The sequence below is a fragment of the Oryza brachyantha genome, chromosome 1 (genome assembly GCF_000231095.2).
Source record: "Oryza brachyantha chromosome 1, ObraRS2, whole genome shotgun sequence".
Classification (NCBI taxonomy): domain Eukaryota; kingdom Viridiplantae; phylum Streptophyta; class Magnoliopsida; order Poales; family Poaceae; genus Oryza; species Oryza brachyantha.
In genome coordinates this window covers 29,739,736-29,764,685 of record NC_023163.2, presented here as the reverse complement: position 1 = coordinate 29,764,685, position 24,950 = coordinate 29,739,736, and the positions used below count along the sequence as shown (strand labels likewise).

The window sequence follows — 24,950 nt, the reverse complement described above, 5'->3', positions numbered from 1 at the left end:
ATGGTAATATGGGGGAACGGAGCAGATGGAATCAAACACAGTTGGGAAAGGCTGCGGCTCTACACTGTTTACGTAGCTCCCATCGAAACCCGAGTCTTGTTCGAGGCATTTTGGCATGCAGCTGGTTCCGGTCCAGTAGTAGTACGTACTACTACGTGCGTGTGCATCCCCCATCCGTCCCGATCTGCCTCTGTTCATCACCAGTAGTACGCCATCAAAATTACTGTCGCACTGTGCCCTTTAGGAGGAGCTAGCGAGCACTGAACCTTTGTAAGGGGTGCGTTCAGTTTGAAAAAACAATTAGGGAAGAGACGTCACATCGACGCGTATGATCATATATTTAAAATATTAGACATAGTTTATTTATAAAACAAAATTTAGATTTTATCTGGAAACCGCGAGACGAATCTTTTGGGTTAATTAATCCGTTATTAGCACACGTTGGTACTGTAGCACTATGACTAATCATGTACAAATTCAGCTTAAAAGAATCGTCTCACAATTTTAACTATGTAATTAGTTTTAATGTTTATGTATATTTAATGCTTCATTTAGTTGTTTAAAGATTCAATATGATTTGTTCGGGAAAAGATTTTGGTAACTAAACATGACCTAAGTTGGTGAATTGCTTAAGAGAGAGACCAACGATACATATGTTTCAAAATAATTTCATTTTTTGCTCATTATGTATTACCAATAAAAGGCTAAACAAAATCTTAATATAATTATTTTCTACTTTATATATTTCTAATACATTTATTACTGCTTTCACCAACTCTCCTGTGATGATTACTCAACAAAGATTTTATTTGAGAACAATCTAGGACGAATAAAAATGAAATTATTTTCAGACGGAGCAGGAGGCAGCACCTGTACTAGTGACAGTAGTTCGGTAGCCCTGGGCCCACTTGGGCTGCAGTTAAGGCTGGCAAAGGCCCATGCATGCATGGGATGCACCGGCTGGGCAGGTAATCTGGGTCGTGCCGGATCGGTGGCAGGGAAGCCCGTGACGTGATACTGGATCGGCCGCAGTGTTGGATCACAGGATCAGGCGGGCAGGCGGGCGGGCAGGATGGCCCGGAACAAACAGAGCGGTTTTGTCCCGACCCAACCGGCGCTATCTGGTCCAGCCTTGACCTCCTTGTTCCCTTTCGTGGACCGCCCTTCCTGTCTCGGCAGATGGGCCATGGGCCTCGTGACTCAGTGAATATGTTTTTTCCTCTTTATATTGTCTGAACTTTCCCGTATCACCATTTTTATAAAATAAAACTTGTGCATGCATTCTCTTAACAAGAGAACATTTCGAGTTTGTAAGCGACATTCGACCGAAAATCAAAAGTTTACGTCTTGTGGATTTCCCTCCAACTTTTGCGGCTTTGTTGTTGACCATTTGTTGTGCATTGCAACAAGTGCTTCGGTCCGTTTTTTTTTACAAAGACAACACTGCCCTTCTTTTTCATTAAAGCAACGGTAAGTGTAACAGTTTGGGGCACCGGGGTTACCGGTTATACAGAGGAGCTCATACATCCAACAAGAGTCAACTCAAGCAAAACACAAACTCCAGAAGAAACACCACACAACCTACAAGCTAGAACAAAAGCAAACTAAGGCTAGAAACCTCCAACTTAAACGAGTCCGATGAAACCTGATGAATAGGGATGAAAAAAAATGGGTGGCTTGTTATCTCTCTTGGTTCGACCGTTCTTACAACTTTTTAATGAGCCAAGCTAACGTTCCAGTGCTCCCACTCCATCTTCATTCTTTGCGCCAACACTAAAACGGTAGACCACTTAACACCGCCACAACCTCACCTAAATATTTGGTACCTTGCACTCCTATCCCCACATAGCTCGCTCCCACCACGACACTGTGGCCTGGGCTCCTTCGTCGATCTCGCGACTAGTTAAGGACGACTTCACTATATGTCGGCTGTTATTGTCATTCCTTTGCTCAAGGGTGCCTTTTGCAAACGTGCAGTGCTTCTCAATCTCACCCAATTTAATGTGTTGCTATTTCTAGTGGTGTGTATGCAAGAAACCAATCGGTCGTTTATCATCTCGCGGTCACACTCTCTGACTCTACGTGGAGGATGAAGACATGGTGAAAAGACAAACAACCTTCGTCGACAAGTGCTAACTCACATGCTAAACGAACTGACATCCGAGCTGATCCGAGGTAACTCATTATCCTAACAAGCTAAACCAAGATGAGCTGGCTTAATATCCACTCCTACCGGTAACCAATAACGACGAACCTTACCATCAAGACTTAGGGGTGTGGGAGGGGTAAAAGGGGGTGGGAGGAGGATATTCATTGGATATAGAGGGAGGTCGCGTTAGCGGTGCATGGTGACAATGGGAGTATTGAGGGCATCAAGGCAACAATGATGTCACCAAAACCACACCACAGGACGGAGAAGGGAGAGTGTGTGATAGAACCACAAAGGGCATAAAACTAGTTTGCAATTGGTGGAGATGGATAAGGAGGGTAGTACGGGGGCACCTGAAATGGTGGAAATGATGGGAAAAGAAGTAAAATGGAAGCAAATAGATGGAGGAAGAAAACCGTGTGATATTAGGCCAGTAGTTGGAGGGGCGAAGGAAAAAGTGTACATGTGGGTCGATCAACTGGCCTCTTGTGGGTGTTGTAGGCTGCGTTCGAAGCTACATGTTGCAAAAGTCCATTAGCCGTACGGAGAACGATAAACGTAATTAGTATATAATTAATTAAGTATTACTCATTAAAATTTTAAAAATGGATTTATCTGATATTCTAAAATAATTTCTATATAAAATATTTTTTATGAAATATACTATTTAGTAATTTGAAAAGTGTGTTAACGAAAACCGAAGATTAGTTTAGCCGGATATGCTGGTTCGAACGTAACCGCGATCATCAAGACAAACAGGTGGCAACACATGTTGGGCGGGAGAGATATTGTAGGCATGGTTATGAAGATAAGGAGGATGGGGAAAATGATAGGAATGGTCGTCAAGTAATAGAATTGACTGGAATATTTTGAAATTTGTATAATTTAAAATAAAAATTTATTTTAAATGTATAGTCCCAACTAATATTTTAACAGTCCATGGTAAACATCCTAAGATGGTACACGTGCTAAGGAATGTGCTCCTTTTTACTTAAGACGAAATATATATGTGACACATTGACACGTGCTTCGGCTGTTGACTGCAGGTTGGTGAATGGTGAGTCGGTGACAGGTTAGCCGCGCGCGTTCTTGTTGATGCATGATCCACCGCGGCGCGCACGTTTTGGATCTCGTGGAACACCCAGCGATTCGGCCGGCTTGATCATGTGGCGCGGGGAAGTCAGCGACTGCGCGGAAGTGGGCGGCCGCGTGCGCGTGGGCTGTGCCTCGGGCGAGAGATCGGCCGGCTACAGAGAAAAAAGAAGAGCATGTCATTTATATTTTTATTTAAATGATTATCTAAACTGTTTTATCATTTATATCTCTTTATACTCCGCTAAATCATGTATATATATGACATCCTCTATATCTTTTTAGAGAATTCTTTGGAGGATGGAGAGATCATCCAAATATGAAGATTCTCCCTCCAGCCGTTTTGTTGAAGCTCAATTTGTAATCTTTATTCTTAATTTTTAGGATAAAGAATGGGATGGATGAGTTGTTAAGATACTCTTACACCGTCCAATCTAAGTTCGGCACGACAACGAATACATGCACGCCTGCGTGTAGATTAATTAACCGCGAGCACATGACAAATACAAATACCACTGTAATATATAGCTGCTTTTTTAAAATAAATAATAGGTATGTTTTTTAAGTATTCGTCTTATTTAATTATAATTTTTTTATCGTGATTGAATATATATATTTTAATTATACCTGATATTTTTGTATATTTATATAAAGTTTGTAAATGTGACAATTAGACAAATGTTCATCAAACGAATCAATAACATCATATGTTAAAATAAGAATAAAAAGATGAGACCGTTTGTCTTGTGATCACGTCATCCATGTGACGCGAGATATACAATGTTCATTTTGATTTCTGAAGGGATGGCATGGCAGCATGTGTATTCCATGGTGGTAAGGTTCAGGAGCACCGATAGATCAGCAGTAAACTATGGTGAGTTTACAACCAAATAATGAACTACTCCAACTAATCTAACAAGTGATGCCGGTTTCTTTGTGCTAACCTAAACTAACTGGAAGAGATAAAAGAAGCAAGAAAATAATTTCCTTCTCTACAAGCACGACGAGCCGACGACGTTGCTCTGCGCGTCGAGCGGGACGAACGCCATGGCCACCAGGACGGCGAGCAGGCACACCGGGAGCACCAGCAGCAGCGACGGCGGCGGCGGGAGCGGCGGCAGGACGAGCGGGAGCAGCACGAGCGACGCGGTCACGCAGAGGAACACCATCACCAGCTCGGCGGTGAAGTAGCCGGGCGTCGTCGTCGTCGTTGGCGCCGGTGGTGGCGCGACCCGCCGCCGGCTGCTGCTCGACGGCGTCGCCCCCGGACGCCGCCGCGGCGTGCGCAGCCTATGCTCCTCCTCCTCCTCATCCGCGGCCGTCTGCCTCCGCCTAGGACGATGGCCGGCGCTTCTCCTCTGATCCATCACCGGCCGATGAATCTGTCTCGCGACCGCCGCCTCCGGCGCGATCAAGAACCAGGATTCAGGCTCAGAGACGCGGAACGCAAGGCTCATCCAAACAACCAACCAAACCGCTCTTAATCTCAAAGAACGCAGCTCGACCGGGCTTCTGGTCCTCTCCGATCAGCCGAGACAGCAGCACACATTGGAGCATATAAAAAGGAGGCTGCTTTGCTTGCTTGCTTCCTTCCTTCTAAGAGCAAGTTCATCAACCAGTAGCTCCAATTCATGTATAGCCAATCTAATAGCCAATGTATATAATAGTTAGCTACAAAATATCAATACATAGTCTCACATGTCATACACATATTTTGTCTTGAAGCCCGTGTGCAGCTGACTATAAATTAGTAGCCTATCTATTTTCTCTTACCTCTTATCTCATTAAAATATGCTTATAGCTGATTTATAGTTTGCTATCGTATCTGCTCGATTCTCTGAACCGGAGCAGAGAGGCAAAGTATGCGCTTTATTCGCGATGCTACAGCTGCAGAATTTGACCGGACTTTAATTGGCAGCTAAGCTAATCTAATCCGTATTATTATACTATTCCTTCCTACTTGCATGCCAATCACGGCCGGCCGTACGTACCATGGCGAGGACCGACAGTGACATCAACGGGGAAGATCCTGGGAATTAAAAGCTCCAGATCTCTGGAGTACGGAGCCGGCGCGCCGGCCGCCCCGGTGCGGTGTATGTGCAGCAGCGGTGGGTGAATGAATTCCGAGCACGTTACTGCGACTTCGACGTCGTCGTCGTCGAGGTGGTGGTGGTGGTGGTTGTGCGGCTCTCGGCGGCGCGATGTGATTTCTGACCGAGCCGGTAGCTGGTCGTCTTTTCGTCTCCTTGCGAGACCCGGCCCGTTTCGTGTTGCCTGCCTGCCTGGCTGCCGGCCGGCCGGCCGACAGCTTCGGCGTCCGATGGATGCCTGCTTTTGCTGCAGGTTCAGCGCTCGCTCGACGGCAGATAAGGGCATCTCCAATGCGCTGCTTCAGTAGGTGCTTAAGGGAGAAAACCGACTTTTTCTTTCTCAAACCTAATCAAGGAGACATGTGGAACCGATGCTTCTACAAGCAGCGATGTCACAGGGTGCTTAAATCATATATGTGTGCTACTGGAATTGGTTGTTATGACAAACCAACAAATTTAGCATCCACTGTGCCTCTCTCTATTGGGAGAAAGAACTCTTAAGTAAGCTGTTTGGTTTTTTCTATCGGTAAGCATCCATATTAGTACTAGTCATTGAAGGTGCCCTAATAATCGGTGGATATTAGTACTAGCCATTGAAGGTGCCCTAATAATCGGTGGGTGCTGAATTATTGGTGGGTGCACATGTAGGATCGGTGATTTCAGCAGTTGCTCGCATGGCGTTGTGTGTCCCTGGGCAATCGGACTGATCATCATGGATTGTCTCATTGGTCGAAGAGAAACTATCTTGACCAGGTGGCGTCTACAATATGTCTGGCTAAAATTCAGTTATTTTCTTAAAGAGCATTCAGAACTGACATAAATTGGTTCATGTAGGCTAGCACACCCAGTCGAGAAAGGAAAAAGTGAGTACAACAAAGGAAAAAAAAGATAAAATGAAATACTTTTATGGCAAGGGGAGGAATTACATACTGCACGACTAGGAAATGTCATGCGATGCGAGTTGTTCAATGGCACCAGGCCACCGATGATCAGTTCCTAATTGGATTTGTCCGGTCCTTGATTACAAAAAATCAAATAATATATTTATAAATAAAAAAATAATTTATAAATTAACATTTACTAACGTATTCTTAACGATATAAAAAAAATAAACCTCGGAGCCAAAACCCATCTCCACATCTATTTTCTGGAGACATGGAGGCCCAACCCAGCTCTCCACCCGGCCCATCATCTACCCCTACACGTTTCCCCTCACATCTCTCTCCCCCGGCCCACGACTCACCTCTCCTCGTCTCCTCCCAACCCCACGCCGCCGCCGCCGCTTCGGTTCCCAGCCTCCCTGCAGTTCTCAGCCCTGACCTAGCGCCGCTCGCCGTCGCCCCGCACGCTGCCTCCTCTGCGCCCACCCCTCACAGCCCGACCCGCGCGCCTTTCCACGGGGGCAGACCAGCCGTTGTAGCAGCAGGAGGAGGAGGACGACGACGAAGAGGCGATGAAGCTTGACGTGAACGCGCTCCGCTACCTCTCCAAGGATGACTTCCGCGTCCTCACCGCCGTCGAGATGGGCATGCGCAACGTAAGTCCTGACGCACTTGTACAGCCCAGCCTTAAAAACACCGCACCGCGTGAGAATTTCAGCGCGCTGTGCCTCACCTGACGTCGTGGCCTTGGTTTTTGGTTTTCACAGCACGAGATCGTGCCTGCCGAGCTCGTCGACCGCATCGCCGGATTGAAGTGAGTATTACTATTGGTTCAGGATTTTTTTTTTGCTGTATTTTGTCGGTGGCTGCTAAATTGTGCTGCGCGGTTCGTCAATTGGCTACTCCTATCTAGTATGGAGATGTGAATCAACGTATCTCTTGAACTTGTAACTGGGTATGTTTGGTATTGTGGACGTACGAATGGATGTTTATCAACTTTAACTGGAATTCTGAATTAACTGCCTAAAAGAGTGGTTTTAGACCTGTAGTAACATAATACCCTTTATTTTTTTAATTCGTCGTGTATTTAGGCACGGAGGCACATATAAAGTGCTGCGGAATTTGTTGAAGAACAAATTGGTGCATCATGATGCTGCTAAGTGTGAGTTCTCGGTGCTGAATCTTGTTCATTTATCTTTTTAGATGAAAAATCAGGTTAATGTGCTGCTTTTGTTTGTCCATTTGGATTCAGATGATGGGTACAGGCTCACTTATCTTGGGTATGACTTCCTTGCCATCAAAACCTTGGTCAATCGTGGAGTATTTACTTCAGTTGGTCGGCAAATTGGTGTTGGAAAGGAGTCAGGTGCATGCCATTGATGATGAAAAGCTCATGCTTTACTTTATCTGTTACAAATGCATATCAAATGTTCTAATATTCATATTTCCATTACCTGCAGATATCTTTGAGGTTGCCACAGAAGATGGTACAGTTTTGGCCATGAAGCTTCATAGGTTGGGTAGGACATCTTTTAGGGCTGTGAAAACTAAGCGTGACTATTTAGCACACCGGAGGAGCTTTAATTGGTTGTATCTGTCACGACTTGCGGCTCTAAAGGAATTTGCTTTTATGAAGGTTTCTACTGAATATGCTTTTCATCAAGCCAGTTGAAGTTAGATGCATATTTGTTTGATAACCATTTTTCTGAGTGTTTTTTTTGTATGAAATTCCAGGCCTTAGGAGACCATGGATTTCCAGTTCCCACCGCCGTCGACTGCAATCGGCATTGTGTGATTATGTCACTTGTGCAGGGATATCCACTGTAAGTGACAGTATTATCATTCAGTTACTACATGAATCTAAGGTTTGGGTTTCTTTATGCAGTAATTGATCAAGTGTTGTTTTTCGTTATGTAGTGTTCAAGTAAAAGAGTTACAAAATCCAGATGATGTTTTTGACACAATTCTTGGTCTTGTTGTTCGTTTGGCGGAGCATGGGCTGATTCATTGTGATTTCAATGAATTTAATATCATGGTATTCATTTTTGTACCTTTTATAAGTTTACATAGATAATTCAGTCTTTGATATGCTTGCAAATGGTCAAACATGTCAATTTTGAACAGTGTTTCTAGTTTTCAATCCTAGATCGATTCTAGAGTTAGCTTCTTAATGATGCCGTCATATTTTCCTATGTGTGTGTCTGTGGATATTGCAGATTGATGATGATGAGAAAGTTACTATGATTGACTTCCCGCAGATGGTATCCGTTTCACATCGGAATGCTCAGATGTATGTGACATATTCTAGTAGCTAATAGAAAGACTACTTTGTATTCAATATTCATGAATTTTGCTTTTGCAGGTTTTTTGATCGAGATGTTGGGTGTATCTACAAATTCTTTAAAAAGAGGTTATTATCTGTTTAATATGGAAACCCCAACATTTCATTTGGATATGTTGCAGCACATTTATCAATAAGCTTTCTTTTCTTTGTTTCTTTTAGGTTTCATCTTTCATCAGATAAATGTGAAGAACAGGATGGATCAGACATTGATGATGATGAGAATGGCAGGCCATCCTTTCTGTCTGTACAGAAGACTGCTGGTTCATTGGACAAGGAACTAGCTGCCAGTGGTTTCACCCGAAAAGAACAAGCTGAGATGGATAATGTGAGTTTAGTTTTTACAAATCTCTTGCTGGTGCATATTTATATTTCAGAGTCTATAGCAAAGCCACAATTATCGTGGGTAATAATTTTACTGGGCTCCTGTTAAAATACTTCTGTTTCAAGTGTCAACAAGTAACCCAGGACCAATTAACGACTGCCTCAGTTTTGTGGTTACGTATAGACTCCTTTTCCCTTGTTATTTTGTCAACTTTTATGTTGGTACACAAATTCAACATCAGTTTGACAAGCCTAATGTGATAGGAGCCACAAACATGGTGGAAGCTACAATTTTTACTGTCAGCCATGGACTAAACCCTTTTTCATTACTCTGTGTGTTGGGAATCAAGTATCTGTTTCATAGTCATCATTCTTTTTTGTTCACCTGACAACAGTATATTGACCAAAACGATGAAGAAGAAAGCTCAGATGATGATTCAACATCAGACCAAAATAATGAAGATGGTGATGATGTGGCTGTTAAAATCAGTTCCTTAAAAATAGTGGAGCAGGTATTGATCTATGTGTTTAATTTATGTCAACAAATTCTGCCTACTGCCAAAAATCTAGCAGTTTCAATTTGCTCAAGTTGTCAAATCTGGGGTTATTTGCTCAGGATTCAGCTGAGGTGCCTGATTGCACTCTTGCTGCAAGGGATTCAGATGAACCAGAAACTCTTGCTGGAGAGGTTAGTCAAATCTATTCTACTGAGTACTGACTTGACAATCAACGGTGCTTACATTGTTTTACCTTGCAGAACGAGACGAGCACAAGTCGCAGTGGTGAGAACTTGATGAATCCATCCCCTTCTAGCCATGGGGATGCTAATGAGCCAATTGAATCAGGAGGCAATGACGATAATGATGATGACTCATCAGATGATATTGATGGTGAGGATGATGCTTTGGCAAAACAACTGAACAAGCAAAGGAAGAGGGCAATTGCTGCCGTGCATGGGCGGAGAAGGCCTCTGACATCAAGGAATGCGTATAAGTACAAGGGAAAGGGTACTATGAATTCCAAAATCGAGAGACAGGCATGCAAATGGTGATTGCTGTTCGTTCTGGGTCATCTATAGCAGGAAAACTGAAGATAAATCAAGCTTACGTTTGATACGGCTGTAAGAGCGGATGAGAGCACACTGTGTTGTGTTCTTCTTTTCACAGTTTTGATCATCTGAGTGATGTTTCTCTATGATTGCCTGCTGATTAGTTGATAAAGTTAAAAGCCATCTAACATTATATATGTTTCATCACATGAGCGTTGTTGCAGTTTGCTGCTAGACAACTTGAATTAAAGCAAAATTGTCACCTTTTTTGGCCTATTCTAGCTTGAATTTTTTCAAACCTTTTTAATAAATAATTTTATTACTAAATTTTGGAGAAAAATAATTTTACCGTATAAACTTTCAGCCACGACACCAATATTGGTGTGGCAGCATTGCTATATTGGTGTGGTAGCATTGCTTGCCATGCCAACTAGGTTGCGTGGGAGCTTCACATCACCAACACTGTTATGGGGAAAAGGTTTATACAATGAAAATATATTTCCTTTAAAGTTTAGTAACAAAATTATTTATTACAAATGTTTAAAAAATAAAAAATTCTTATGGCTCCATGCTTTTTTTTTTTGGAAAAAGAGTGAAACAAGAAAATAACATGGTTAAAATTTTTATATACATGTGCCCCCTACGATCAAAAGCAAACAATATAATATAAATTATGATGAAAAAACCATAAATTAACTCTAAAATTAAATTTTAGAACTTAAATTTTGGTTTACAAGCATTAGAAACGAAAAGAGAAGATCCTCTTGTTACTACGCTATGCTTGTCCAGTCATTGCTCGAGGGCATGCGTCTATCAAAGGTAGGCATCATCACAGTAACTATATCGCCATCTTCTAAATTCGAGCCAACAGGAGTACCCCATACAGCTCTCTTCTAACTACTGCCACGCAGAAAATAAATATTCTGACGGTGAACACAACGGCTTCCGGGCACTACTTGGGCGGTTGATCAGTGCGCATGTCACCGCCATTGCTGCTGCCTTCCTCCTCCGTCGCGGCAGCTCGCCTCACCATTGCCAGCAGCGAAGATGGCTGTGAATGTGATGACCCATTTGTTGCTCCTGCCGTGCTACCGCTGCTGCCCTCCTTCAGCCCTTTCCTCTTCTTGGCCTTCTGCGCCCAGCCAACAAGGCCCTGCTGCACGTGCTCGTCGAAGATCTCCTTCTTGAAAAAGGTTCCCATCTTTTGCATCATAGCAGAAAAGGCAAGGAAAATAAGGGTTCTAGTGTCAGTTTTTTTCTGTTGCCAATCGGACGGGTTGATGGACATACAGAATGACAGAACTTAGTTTAAGCATTGGCAAACCTGGGTGACAATTGCGTAGAGTGGTAAGGTGCTGTAGCTGCAGAGGAGTTGAATGATGACCCTGCAAGGTAAAGAAAGATCATGAGTCTGAATCGAACTTGTGGCATTTTGCTGCTTCAGAATGGGATAGGTTAGGAGAAACAGTATGAAATACCCGATGATAAGCCTTGGCAGGATAAAAGGGATGTGGTCCATGATGCAGGAGTTGATTCCGTAGGAGGTCTTTCATGGAAAGGAGAACGCGTTATGATAAGCTCCTCCGCCCAGTTTCTTTAAAATTTCTTTTCTAATTCTGTGTAGTTCCATCATACTTACCAGAATCCAGAAGAAGAATGCGATCTCGAACGCGTTTTGGAAGAGAATAAAATGGATCAGGAACAGGACTACCTTCGGTCGACCAAACCAAAAGTGTTCGTCCGATGGATTCACAGCCAAGTCGCCCTCGATTGCAGAGTGCTTCTCGGCAACCTCATGGGCTAATTGAGTTATGACATGTTCCAGTTTGGTGCCAACGGCCAGCAAAAGCTGCAAGCAACAGGAGGAAGTAGTACCCACTAAGTTCAGTCTTATGATGCATTTGCTTTATCTGTTGGCTGATATTGGTAGACACTTACAAGAAGAGGAACGAAGGAGATCCAAAAGTATGTGTGCCAACCTACAGATTAGCAAGAGCCATAGATGATTATTAGCAGCAGAATGCTGAAAATAATTGCAAGCAGTGAAGAACTAGGGCCAAGAAATTTTCTTCCTAAAGAATTTGCATAGTGAATAAACAAACAAGTGGCTCTAGAAAAATAGTGAAGAAAGGGAGAAAATGGGAATGGCAAAGCAAAAGTTACCATGAATATTCAGCAGTAAGAATACCATAACGAAGATCCACAAGTACCAGCTAAACAATAAATTGTATAGCAAGGGTAGTTAGATTCATCAATTAATGTGATACAAAAACTGTTATTGAATCAGCAAGAAACAAGCCTTAATAAACTGATCTGGATGTCATTAAATCTAGAAAATGATGATATCCCCCAGTTTTTAACCATTGCTTACCTTATGCCAACCACTTTCCTGAAATCTGCCTCCAAAGCTCGCACCATATATTTGTGGAAATCAAACTTTGGGTTTCCAGGGCAATGTGTCTACAAACAAAATTTGTGCCATGGTATAAATGAGGATGGATATATTTTTAGCGAACTGTTGGGCTATTCTTACCTTGATAAATCCAAGTCGCATTGTTGTGTAATCTGATTTAGTAACTGACCCATAAAACTGTTTAACAAAAGAATGCTGCAAGATAGAGGCTTAATTAGTTCTATTGCAAGTCAGTTTTGGTTCATATAAAGCGTATTCTTTTTACCAGAAAATATAGGAGATGATTTCTTACCATCCAGCTTAGTATTGCAGAATCTTTGCCAAAACCCTTAAAACGTTCCTTGATGAATTCAAATTGATGCACATGGGTGAATCCTGTAGGTGCTGCACAGTTCCACGGGATCGTATTGAGTATCATACGGAAAGCTGACACTAATGACTAACAGCTGTTTGTTTATATCATTGACTAGTTTCAAAAGAAAAAAAGTGCTGCCAGATCACTAACTATATATCACTAATTATATATACAATTGCACCAAAATATGAGCAGGAAAAATAATCCCAATACCATTTTCAGCAACATCTTTCTGAATGACATTTTCCCAGTGTTTCCATTGATGGATCTGCCCAACAGAATATTAAAATTAACATATAACCGTGATGAAGAATATGCAGAACCGAAAGGCATTTCATCGTTCAGTATTTTACCTTCGCTCCTCCTAGGAGCATTGTCAAAACACTGAAAATCACATGTGTGATGGCCAGAATAAAAATGAAAATATGCAACTGATGGAGCGCTTCAAGTGACAGCAAAGGAACCTCTCCCTGAAGGGAAAAAAGAGCATTTGGATTAATTAATACAAAATCAATAAGGAGGAATCTGGGATATCTTACTCTCATCGTGCCTCCACATTGCCACTTTGAACAGAAGCATCTTTCAAACATGAAAATATGAGAAAAAAAATGCTTCGGAGTCTGCATGCACTGTTCTGATTCCACATAGTGACATAGGAGGCTCCCCAGGTCAAGATAGTCTCCATTGTTTAGAGTTCTTGACCAAATGCAAATGTAAAAAAATATGGCCTCCTCGTCCCTCGTCCTTATGCCGAAATGGTAATGGCCAATGGCCAATTAAAAAGAAAAGACAAGCACACCCATGTTTAAAAACAAGGACTGCCTCCATGTGCCATCCCAAGCTCCTAATTTGCAGTAACTCGCATGGCTACACGATGCATAAACCCCCGGCAGGTTACTGACATGTACTGGCTCGAGAAGTAACTATGAACGTTTGTATTGGACTATTTGGGGGTAAAAGATTTGAAGCCTATAATGCCATAAATTCAATCCACCTTGTTCTGGCAATGGCCGGCCCCTGCTCCACCGTCGGCGAGCAGCCGCCGACCGAAGCGGCCAAGAACTCCGGCAGCAACAAAATGCGCCTGTGAGGGGCCGAGCTGTTCGGCCTTGTCCTCCATCTTCCGGCATGGCAGCAAGTAGCTGGTCCACTTGGGAGGAACGCATGTCTTCTGAAGAATCCCTTGGAACACGGTCAGCAGCAGGGAGATGAACCCCAGAAGCATCAGCTCTGCATGATGGGCCACAAATCTACAGCTTATGTTTGTGCAAGAACCATCCTTTCTTCCCATGCATATGAAAAATCGATGTCATGGCCTACAGACCTGCAGAGTTTACAGCTTGATCTAATCTAGGATGTGAAAAGACAATCATTTTTTTTTACCTAACAATAAGTGGTAAAAAGCCCCCTCTTTTATCCAAGAACAGATGATTTTGGATGAATGTATGGCAGGTGAAAACGATACCTTCTTTCACCTTGAGGAGAGCCTCGAAGAGGGCCTTCTGGTTCTTCCTCTTGAGCGTCTGCCATCGCAGCGAGCAACGGCGGAGAGCATTAATCCATGGGAGAGACTGAGAACGGCAGAAGCAAAAAAAAAAAAAAAAAAAAAAAAAGAGAGAGAGAAAAAGAAACGCCGGTGCGGCGGTGTGGGTGGTTTACCTTGCCGAGGTAATGGAGGCACCTCTCCGCGGCGAGCGAGATGAACACGATGAGGGAGCAGACCGCCGCGACGATCCACGTCGGCGTGAACTCCAGCGCCGCCGCGGCCGCCTCCACCGCCATCCCCCACCTCTCTCTCCTCCCCTCTCAGCTCACGGTCCAGGAAGAGAAAAGGAGAGAGCAACACAGGACGGGAGGAGGCACACCGACGCCGACGCTGCCCGCTGCCGATGGTCGTCTCCTCCACGCGCCGTATGCCGCGGGGCGGTGGTGGCTGGACAGTGGCGGTTCTACGAGGTTTTCTACTGGGATCACGTCGCCATTGTCAGAGAACTCTTAAGTTTTTGTCAGTACTCTAGCGCGGAGCAGTGGAGCAGCAGCATCAATTCGAATAAAGAAACACCCCTATGTTTTTGTCAGTAACTAGTATAAATTTTAAAATTTGAGCTTTAACTTTAAAACTCTTTTAAGTTTTTTTAATACGAACGTTACCTCTCAGGTTTCGTTCTTAAATAATTTAAAATACATATATATATATAAATTATATCTATAAATTATTTTTATTTATAAATATGCAACGCTTAGCGATAGCCCCGCCGCACTCTGCTACACAGCTCGCGTGCGCGTCGCCTAAGCCACGCGGTGCTCGGTGCAACTACACAGAAATGACACCTGATCGGAGGTGGGTCATCGGCAGACAAGCGTGAACGATAAAAATAAACTAAACAATATATTTATAAATAAACTTTATATATATTTTTTTAACGATCTAAAAGTTACGCTGAAAATAAACTCGAAAAAACAATTCTATTTTTTCCTAATATAAAATTTAAAATTGTAATTTTAAATTTATAAACAGTAAAAGATGAATCTCTGCATCTTCTGGCGACGAGTGAACGAGGACCGAGAGGCGGTGATGGCATCTCGAGAAACAACAACTGAAGGTGGAGACGTCCATCACGGATTGAGCTGAAAACCCATCGTCTACAGAGCACTCTCTCTGAACTGTCACGTTGCTGTTGCTGGAAAAAGAAGTGGCTTCCTGCCTTGTTGGCTGTCTTCCTCGTCGTAGATACGATGCTCCTACGACGACCACCCTGCAGTGGAGTGTCAACGCAAGAAAAAGAAGCAATACCGCAAGACTCAGACGATTCACGGCTGAAATCTGGGTGCAAGTTAAATCACTCCTCTTCATCTTGAGCAGTCACTAGCACTCCCTGCCCAGTGTCTGGTCCCCCGTCCCAAAATAATTTTAGTTTTTAGTTCTTATATACAATATTAGACTCTTCATATTATTAAAAAAATATAATTAATATTTTTTTATTAGATGATAAAAATATGAATAGCATATTACATGTGATCATTTTTTAAAATCTTTTTATAACTTTTTAAAATAAGATGAATGTTTAAACGGGGTACATATAAATAAAAAATAAAGTTATTTTGAGACGGAAGTAGTACTCAGCACTCACTCTGTATTAATACAGAAATATAGTACTTATATTCTCGTAAATTTCAATATTTTAGAATGTACAAACTCTCTCTGACATAAAAGATATCATTTTTAGCATATATCACATATATGTATACGTAACTACTTTCGTATAATTTTTATTGAGATGAATAATTAAACATGTAAAAAAAATCAAGGTGTCAACTTTTGAAGTACCAATGGAATAATCACTTTTTCAAACTTCAATACATTTGTCCCCAATCTTTTCAAATCCTAATTATCTATTTCTACTTTAGCAAGCTTAAATGCAATATTGCTCGAAAAATAAACTTTACACGTAAAACGAAAAGATGGATGCTATACATACAACGCTTTTGCGTACGAACGTTGTAAGATGACGCCCACCAAGTAGGCCCGTCATGCTGCGTCCGTCCACGCCAGTGCATGCGTGCGTCCTTGTATACACATTAGATCGTACGTACAACAATATTGAAACGAAGTCAATACACGTTCTCCATCTCTTATCTCTTTAAAATATATTTATAGCTGACTACTGACTCCAATATTAAAACTCCAATAAACGAAGTCAATATTATATGTCAGCCGGCTGCGCTAGATCCATGGAGCTAAATCCAGCGGACACCTGAAGCTCTCAGCAAGCTAGGGAGGAGAGGGGTGGAATGGATTGGAGGGATGCAGGAGGGGCGGGAAGAGTGGGGATGAGGCGAGAGGGGGCGGAAAGATTATGGGAGGAGGCGGGAAGGCCACACCATCGGAACTCGGCCGCACGGGATGACGATGAAGCTTTGCCCTCTTAACGGGAGTTTCACTGCGTTACCGAGTACTTGGTAATAGTGCCCAAACGTTTCATGGGGATGAAACGAATTCTCTCTCCTCCAAGTTTCATGCAAAAAATCCCTTTTTTGCTGATGTGGCAACTAATTAATGTGCATGACATCTTCATGAAACCCCTGTTGAGATTGGCCTAAGAGCAAGTTCAATAGTATTGCTAACTAATAGCTTCAATTCATCTATAGCCAATCTATAATCTAATAGCCAATTTATACAAATAGTTATCTGCAAAATATTAATACATGTTCCCACATATCAAACACACTACATCTTAGAGCTCATACTGTAGCTAGCTTACGAATGTTCTTTTCTTATCTATTTAAAATATATTTATAACTGATTTATTTACAGTGTATTATTGTAACTGCTCTTACCGGTCCTGACTGATCCAAGCTGCTGCATAGCATAGCAGGTAGGCAGCATTTCTCTCTCCCTCGAAAGACCCGCACGACCGCGCGGAAACGGCGCAAGATTTTCCAGGCCATGGGTTTCCCTCCCTAGGCCCAGCAGCAGAAAGGCTCTTGGGCCCATCAAGGCCCATCCGCAAAGCACGCGACGGGATTAGCGCAAAATGGCTCGGGATTCTCCTTTAACGAGAGCCGTCGATTAAACCCAGCCCCCACGATTCTCGCGGACACCTCGCCTCCATAGATACCTTCCCGCCGCCGCCGCCGCCGCCACCATCCCGCGCGAGCCGCCGGCTGCACCGGAGCGCCGCCCTCCTCCCCGGGCTGCTCTCCACCGCTTCCGCTCGTCCGGGCTGCCGGCTGTCGGCTGTCGGCTTGTCGTCCTCCCCGCGGCGGCACGCGCCTGCCTCGGAAGTGAACCAGCGAGCGAGGGAGGGAGCACGGGCGCTTCTCGCGGGGGCCGCGGCGGCCTCCGTCGTCTGAGCTGGATTCGGCGTTCATCCGGGGGTGGATTGAGTGATTGATTGTTTCCTTTTGCTGGTGAGGACGCCTTAGCTTGCTTGGATTGTTGTTCGTTCTTATCTCTTCGGTTTATATATTCTCTCAAACTCTTAGTTGCTGCGAGGAATCGAATCCAATCAGCTTTTAGTTCGACCAAAGTTGATCACTTCACCTCTGGTTGTATCCATGTATGAGATTATTTTCGCGCAAAGCTACAGCCCACGGTGTTCATCATCCCATGATATTTGGGGCATTGGGGGAGTGATGGAAACTCTCTAAACGATAGACCCCACTGGTTCGGTTAGCTTGGCCGCGAGATAGCGCATACTGCAGAGTAAGATATTTTGAACTATATGTCACTGTCGTCGTGGATAATCATATATCCTTTATTTTTTTATTTTTTTATTTTTTTGCTATGTATCCATCTTCCTTTTGTTTTGTTATCCATCCGTGTATGGCGATGACAAATCATAACCAGCTTGGGTTGGTGTGATGGATGGTAAAATTGCTGCAAGTTTACCAGATAGGATTCTATAGCGACCCTTTCCAGAGGTGGATCCACAAAAGAGTTAGAGCCTAGGCAAATCTTATTATACCAAGTGTTTTCTATGAAAATTTTATTTTTAATTCATCAAACATATTTTGCACATATGTCTGGTGAGCCTGGTCAGCTGTGCGGGATCACCGTGTGGTGGATCCGCCACAGTCCGTCTCTTGATAATTTCAAAGGTAATTATGAGCTGTTTTAAAGATGAAGAAATTGTGTAAGTATAAGCATCAGAGCTCTTTTCACAATATTGGCAGAGTTTGTATCATCTTTCAGGAATAATCAATTAGGTATAGCTGTGTTGTTAGCATCCTTCTTGTATATGTAGTGTTTAAATCTGCAACAAAAGCAACATAGTAGTCTTTGAGCTTAACTATACATTGTCGAAAACTCGTAAGTGCAAGTTTATTGAGATCATGCAAAGTTTAGTAGAGTTGATGGTATCTGATGTGATGATTTCTGAACCGTCTTGCAGATCTTCCTTTTTCACAAAAAGAGAGCCTTGGATCTCTTGAAATATGTCATCTCCAGGTGAAATGCCAGTAAGCAATCTATTACGCCTCCAAGGCTTTCCTTCTAATGTGGTAAGTGACCTTTGCACAATAATGGATGATTTTTTTTCTCGTAACATTGCTGTGTCCTGATGTGTTTGCTCTCTATGCAGGGGAATAGAAATGGTTTCATTGCTGCAAGAAGTTCTGGACTGAGAAGGTCACGAACGACTCAACATTGCTTTCACCAACACCATCTTTGTTGGCCAGGTGTTAGAAGAGCTTCACTTCCTAATGTCCGACTGTTGCCAGCTCCTGGTGCTTTGGTTTCCAGGAGTGTTGACAGATCATTGGTTCACAAATCTGATACTGCATCAGAAGCTGGAGTTATTCAGTTATATCGTATACCATATCTTCAAGAGAGTGAAACATTTGAGCTACTCAGGCAAGCGCAAGCAAAAGTTTCTGCTAGTATTGTGGGTATAAAGACCGAACAATGCTTCAACATTCAATTGGATAATGCACTAACTCCAGAGAAACTTGCAACACTTCAATGGCTCTTAGCAGAAACTTATGAACCTGATAAGCTACAAGCACAGAGCTTTTTGGAGGAGGAAGTCTCTAGGAGCCCTCATAGTGTCATTGTTGAGGTTGGTCCCCGAATGACTTTTTCAACAGCCTTCTCGACCAATGCTGTCTCAATATGTAAGTCTCTCTCGTTGACGGAAGTAACTCGCTTGGAGAGATCAAGAAGATACCTCTTGTGCCTGGATCCTGGCTATGGCCAACTTGATGAAAGCCAGCTTAATGACTTTGCTGCTTTGGTTCATGATAGAATGACAGAGTGTGTTTATTCTAACAAGCTCACATCATTTCATTCAGACGTAGCTCCTGAACCTGTCCGTGTTGTTCCAGTCATTGAAAGGGGAAGCGAAGCTTTGGAAGAAATAAATGTGAAGATGGGGCTTGCTTTTGATGAACAAGATATCAAGTACTATACCCACCTCTTCAGAGATGACATCAAAAGGAATCCAACCACTGTTGAACTTTTTGATATTGCACAATCCAACAGTGAACACAGCAGGCATTGGTTTTTTAATGGAAAGCTTGTGATAGATGGAGAGACCATGCCGAGAACCTTGTTTCAGTTAGTGAAGAGTCCCCTAAAGGCCAGCCCCGATAATAACTCTGTCATCGGATTTAAGGACAACTCAAGTGCAATAAAGGGATACCCAGCAAATCACCTACGCCCAACACTCCCAGGCTCTACTTCACCATTATCTGTTATGATGCGCGAGCTTGATATTTTATTCACTGCAGAAACCCATAATTTTCCATGTGCTGTGGCACCTTATCCAGGAGCTGAGACAGGTGCAGGTGGTCGCATAAGAGACACACATGCCACCGGAAAGGGTTCTTTTGTTGTTGCTTCTACTGCTGGCTATTGTGTTGGTAATCTCCGAATGGAAGGTTCATATGCACCTTGGGAGGATCCCTCCTTTTCATACCCGTCGAATTTGGCTTCCCCTCTTCAAATTCTCATTGATGCCAGCGATGGTGCTTCTGACTATGGGAACAAGTTTGGTGAACCTCTAATTCAGGGATATACCAGAAATTTTGGGATGAGGTTGCTTAACGGGGAACGCCGTGAGTGGCTGAAGCCAATAATGTTTAGTGGGGCAATTGGGCAAATCGACCATGCACACATATCTAAGGGGGATCCAGAAATTGGCATGCTAGTTGTGAAGATTGGTGGTCCGGCATACAGAATTGGTATGGGTGGTGGTGCTGCCTCAAGCATGGTTAGTGGACAGAATGATGCGGAGCTCGATTTCAATGCAGTACAACGTGGAGATGCCGAAATGGCACAAAAACTGTATCGTGTTGTCAGGGCATGTGCAGAAATGGGAGAGACCAACCCCATTATCAGCATTCATGACCAGGGTGCTGGAGGAAATTGCAACGTAGTGAAGGAAATAATCTATCCTAAAGGTGCTGAAATTGATATACGATCAATTGTCGTTGGTGATCATACATTATCTGTTTTGGAGATATGGGGTGCTGAGTACCAGGAACAAGATGCAATTCTGGTGAAGCCTGAGAGTAGAAGCTTGCTAGAGTCAATTTGTGCAAGGGAAAGGGTTTCAATGGCTGTCATTGGGACAATCAATGGATGTGGAAAGATTGTTTTGGTTGACAGTGCTGCTGTGGAGCATGCCAAGTTAAATGGCCTTCCTCCTGCAACGCCTGTTGAGGATCTTGAGCTTGAAAAGGTTCTAGGAGATATGCCCCAAAAGACCTTTGAATTCAAGCGAGTTTCTATAGTCAGCGATCCCTTAGACATTGCCCCTGGAGTAACAATTATGGATGCTCTGAAGCGAGTATTGAGCCTTCCTTCTGTATGTTCAAAGCGTTTCTTAACCACAAAAGTTGACAGGTGTGTGACAGGTCTTGTTGCACAACAGCAGACAGTTGGACCTCTCCAAATTCCTCTTGCAGATGTGGCTGTGATTGCACAGACATACACTGACCTGACAGGTGGTGCCTGCGCCATTGGAGAACAACCACTGAAAGGTTTACTTGATCCCAAGGCCATGGCAAGACTTGCTGTTGGGGAGGCCTTGACTAATCTGGTTTGGGCTAAAGTTTCATCACTTTCTGATGTCAAAGCAAGTGGTAACTGGATGTATGCTGCAAAGCTTGATGGAGAAGGTGCAGATATGTATGATGCTGCCGTTGCATTGGCTGACTGCATGATTCAACTTGGTATTGCAATAGATGGGGGAAAGGACAGTCTTTCCATGGCAGCTCAATGTGATGGTGAGGTCGTTAAGGCCCCTGGAAATCTGGTCATCAGTGCTTATGTGACATGTCCTGATATAACATTGACAGTAACTCCTGATTTGAAGCTTGGCAATGATGGAGTTTTGCTGCATATTGACCTGGGTAAAGGAAAAAGGCGGCTTGGTGGTTCTGCTCTTGCACAGGCTTTTGATCAAATTGGAAATGACTGCCCAGATATTGATGATGTTCCCTACTTAAAGAAAGCCTTTGAGGCAGTTCAGGAATTGCTTAGTCAGCGCCTTATTTCAGCTGGCCATGACATTAGTGATGGAGGTCTTATTGTGAGTGTGCTTGAGATGGCATTTGCTGGTAATTGCGGTGTTAAGCTGAACATTGATTCAAAAGATTCTGGCCTTCTTCAAGCACTCTTTGCCGAGGAGCTAGGCCTTCTTCTTGAAGTGCACTTGAAAGATCTCAGTGTTGTAAAGCAAAAGCTTGAAGCAGGAGGCATTTCCACTAATGTAATTGGACAAGTTACAGCATCACCAGATATTGATCTGGTTGTTGATGGCAGGCTGCATCTCAAGGAGAAAACTTCAGATCTCAGGGATATCTGGGAGGAAACGAGCTTCCAGCTTGAGGGGCTACAACGTCTGAAATCTTGCGTGAGACTTGAAAAAGAAGGATTAAAGCTCAGAACATCGCCATCATGGTCTTTGTCTTTCACTCCCAAATTTACAGATGGAAATCTGTTGGCTGCATCCTCAAAGCCAAAAGTTGCCATCATTCGTGAAGAAGGGAGCAATGGTGATAGGGAGATGGCTGCTGCATTCTATGCTGCCGGATTTGAACCATGGGATATCACAATGTCAGACCTCTTAGCTGGGAAGACTTCTCTAGAGGAGTACCGTGGGATTGCATTTGTCGGTGGTTTCAGCTATGCAGATGTTCTTGATTCAGCTAAAGGTTGGGCGGCATCAATCAGGTTTAACCAACCCCTCATACAGCAGTTCCAGAATTTCTACAATAGGCCAGACACTTTCAGCCTTGGAGTCTGCAATGGTTGTCAGCTAATGGCTCTTCTTGGCTGGGTACCAGGATCGGATGTTGGAGGTTCCCTTGGTTCAGGTGGGGACATGTCCCAGCCAAGATTTATTCACAATGAATCTGGTCGTTTTGAGTGCCGGTTTACTAGTGTCTCTATAGGGGCCTCTCCTGCTATCATGTTCAAAGGAATGGAAGGTTCTACACTGGGCATTTGGAGTGCTCACGGTGAGGGGAGAACTTTCTTCCCAGATGAAAATGTTCTAGCTAGTGTTGTGAAGTCTAACCTGGCTCCTGTGCGGTACTGTGATGATGCGAATAACATAACTGAAGTCTACCCATTCAATCCCAATGGCTCTCCGCTTGGCATTGCAGCCCTTTGCTCCCCTGATGGAAGACATCTTGCTATGATGCCACACCCAGAACGTTGCTTCATGATGTGGCAATATCCATGGTATCCCAAGGAATGGCAGCTTGAGAAGAGTGGTCCTAGCCCTTGGTTGCGCATGTTCCAGAATGCTAGAGAATGGTGTTCATAGTGCAGGTACAACAGACTTGAATTCTTTTATTAAGCATATATGGTTTTCCTTGTTAATTTCAGTCTCATTTTAGTACAACCTTAGCTAGCTGCAAGTTAACTGAAACTATCTGCTACTGTTTATTCAACATCACTGTCTTCATCAAACGGCATGCTTAGTGAATTATTTTACTTATTAACCATGATGCTCTATGTTCATACGAGTCTTGTATTTGGCATGGCAATAATCAATATATATGTTAGATATCCTGGATCTTTTATTCTGTAGTGTGCCCACTGTTTTATTCTTGTTTCATACTCAAGAAAACCACAGTACATGGGCGGCTGGTGGTAGGCATGTATTGTTCATGTAGGAATCAAGTACTGAATGACACTCAGTTTTTGCTGTGTTTGTTTCTTTTCCAAATCTGCAACATACAGGGACCTAATCGATGGCCATGTGATGAATAGAAGCCTGGCGCTACGGACTCATTTCAATACTTAAAACGTGGTGATATCAGTTGCTGGTGCAATGTAGTCAGCAGTCAGTATTGTTGTAACTGAGGATTGAATAAGTTGGTTCAGCGAAATAATGAAAAGCAGATTTCATGGTTCTTGCTTGCTGCTCTGAGTTTTGCTGCCGCTTTGAAACCATGCCTGTAAGGGTAGTGCTGTCTTATTAGGCAAGTTCTAGGAGGCTTGCAAATGCACTGCTGCTAATGAGAATAATCCTGTTGGTCCAGCAGTATTGCTTTGAGAATATTTACTAGCAGAACAGGACACATACCCTCGTATGCTATTCTTCGATTATCCAGTAACCGTACTAACTGTCGTCTTTCTTCTATGGCTATTATTTTTCCAGCATTAGTTCTCATGCTATTGCCATTCATGAATTCTGAATTTATTATCATTAATCTGGAGTGGATAATGCCCTGTTGGTAACATCATATTCTGCTGTAACCGACGGTACTTGATGCAGAATTCTGGCAGGGTTTTTGCTATGTTTTCCCACTGGGCACCGGCAACCGCCAGTTCGTTGAGGATATATATGTTCAATTTGTTGCTCATTGGTCAAGCTTGTGAACTCTGCAGTTGCATACTCTCATCAACAGTACCTGTCGGGGTTGATGATCCCTGCAGGCTGTTCAGGTTCTCAAGCTTTCTACTCTTCAAATTTCAAATCAGAAAAAAAAATGCTTTAAACAGCTAATATCAATCAATCAACACCACTATGCATACACTGGCTCAGAAAGAAAAAAAAGCAAAATCAACCCTGAGACTGGAGCTTGGCCTTGAGCAGTGCTAGTTCTCGTTTCCTCTTCTGTCTGCAGTGCATGGTGTTACCTTGTTACTCCTACATCCTAGGAGTATTCCAGAATTGCAGAAGTTACAGAGTACATGGTCCTGGATGACATTGAGATCTGGATGACATGGACTGCCTGAGTTTACACGAGGTATCAGTATCACAGCTTGACTGTCTGTGAGTGAAGCTGCGAGTGACGTGAATGGTAGTAGTGAATAGAGCGTTCCGTATTAAGGAAGTGCGGTGGGTGGGGCGGCCTTGCCGCCCTAGGTAGTTTCCTGCTGTACAGGCGACTGGAATTGATTGATCTCGCCGCAGGAATTGAAGGATGCTCTCTCTGTTCTTTGCCTCTTACTGCACTGTGCTATCATCAGTATTATCTGATGTTACCACAGTGCATCTGAACAGTCGGCGGTATTTTCTCCTCCCGAAATATAATTATTTTCAGCAATAGTCTTTCTAAACGAAATATGAATGAAAAAATAAGAACTAATATAATGCTCAGTAAACGAGAACTGTTCAGAGAGTGAAATGATGGTTTTCGCGCGAAACCCGCTACTGCTCCGAGAAAGGCATGCACGCTTATATTTCCTCTGCTGATTATATGGTTATAAGTTATTTTTGGCTTAAATTTATGACTGATTTTATCGTAGTTTATTTTTGTCTTTACTTTTATATTAAAAACAATTATATAAAATT

At 43.2% G+C, this 24,950-nt stretch overlaps 4 protein-coding genes across 4 annotated transcripts; 2 read left to right on the top strand and 2 right to left on the bottom strand.

Annotated features, from left to right (window-relative positions):
- Positions 1 to 3,980: 3,980 nt before the first annotated feature.
- LOC121053271 (protein ORGAN SIZE RELATED 1-like) lies at positions 3,981 to 4,790 on the bottom strand. Its single transcript, XM_040519953.1, has one exon. It carries the CDS (start codon positions 4,696 to 4,698, stop codon positions 4,234 to 4,236), a length of 465 nt encoding a protein of 154 aa, XP_040375887.1. The 5' UTR covers positions 4,699 to 4,790; the 3' UTR covers positions 3,981 to 4,233.
- Positions 4,791 to 6,604: 1,814 nt separating this feature from the next.
- LOC102714148 (serine/threonine-protein kinase rio2) lies at positions 6,605 to 10,210 on the top strand. Its single transcript, XM_006646486.3, has 13 exons — positions 6,605 to 6,868; positions 6,980 to 7,026; positions 7,304 to 7,374; positions 7,465 to 7,578; positions 7,673 to 7,848; positions 7,947 to 8,035; positions 8,130 to 8,247; positions 8,429 to 8,502; positions 8,575 to 8,622; positions 8,716 to 8,881; positions 9,273 to 9,389; positions 9,494 to 9,565; positions 9,635 to 10,210. The coding sequence occupies exons 1-13, from the start codon at positions 6,785 to 6,787 to the stop codon at positions 9,926 to 9,928; spliced, it is 1,470 nt and encodes a 489-aa protein (XP_006646549.1). The 5' UTR covers positions 6,605 to 6,784; the 3' UTR covers positions 9,929 to 10,210.
- Positions 10,211 to 10,657: 447 nt separating this feature from the next.
- Positions 10,658 to 14,621, bottom strand: LOC102702616 (MLO-like protein 1). The gene is made up of 14 exons (XM_006645083.3): positions 14,353 to 14,621; positions 14,159 to 14,216; positions 13,688 to 13,923; positions 13,047 to 13,163; positions 12,907 to 12,961; positions 12,631 to 12,722; positions 12,459 to 12,533; positions 12,297 to 12,385; positions 12,089 to 12,138; positions 11,864 to 11,904; positions 11,565 to 11,774; positions 11,404 to 11,471; positions 11,250 to 11,310; positions 10,658 to 11,126 (listed from the first exon to the last, which is right to left on the bottom strand). Exons 1-14 carry the CDS (start codon positions 14,473 to 14,475, stop codon positions 10,878 to 10,880), a joined length of 1,524 nt encoding a protein of 507 aa, XP_006645146.1. The 5' UTR covers positions 14,476 to 14,621; the 3' UTR covers positions 10,658 to 10,877.
- Positions 14,622 to 17,293: 2,672 nt separating this feature from the next.
- Positions 17,294 to 23,693, top strand: LOC102702336 (probable phosphoribosylformylglycinamidine synthase, chloroplastic/mitochondrial). Its single transcript, XM_040520787.1, has 4 exons — positions 17,294 to 17,604; positions 18,588 to 18,696; positions 18,777 to 22,975; positions 23,390 to 23,693. Exons 2-3 carry the CDS (start codon positions 18,631 to 18,633, stop codon positions 22,968 to 22,970), a joined length of 4,260 nt encoding a protein of 1,419 aa, XP_040376721.1. The 5' UTR covers positions 17,294 to 17,604; positions 18,588 to 18,630; the 3' UTR covers positions 22,971 to 22,975; positions 23,390 to 23,693.
- The last annotated feature ends 1,257 nt before the right edge of the window (positions 23,694 to 24,950 follow it).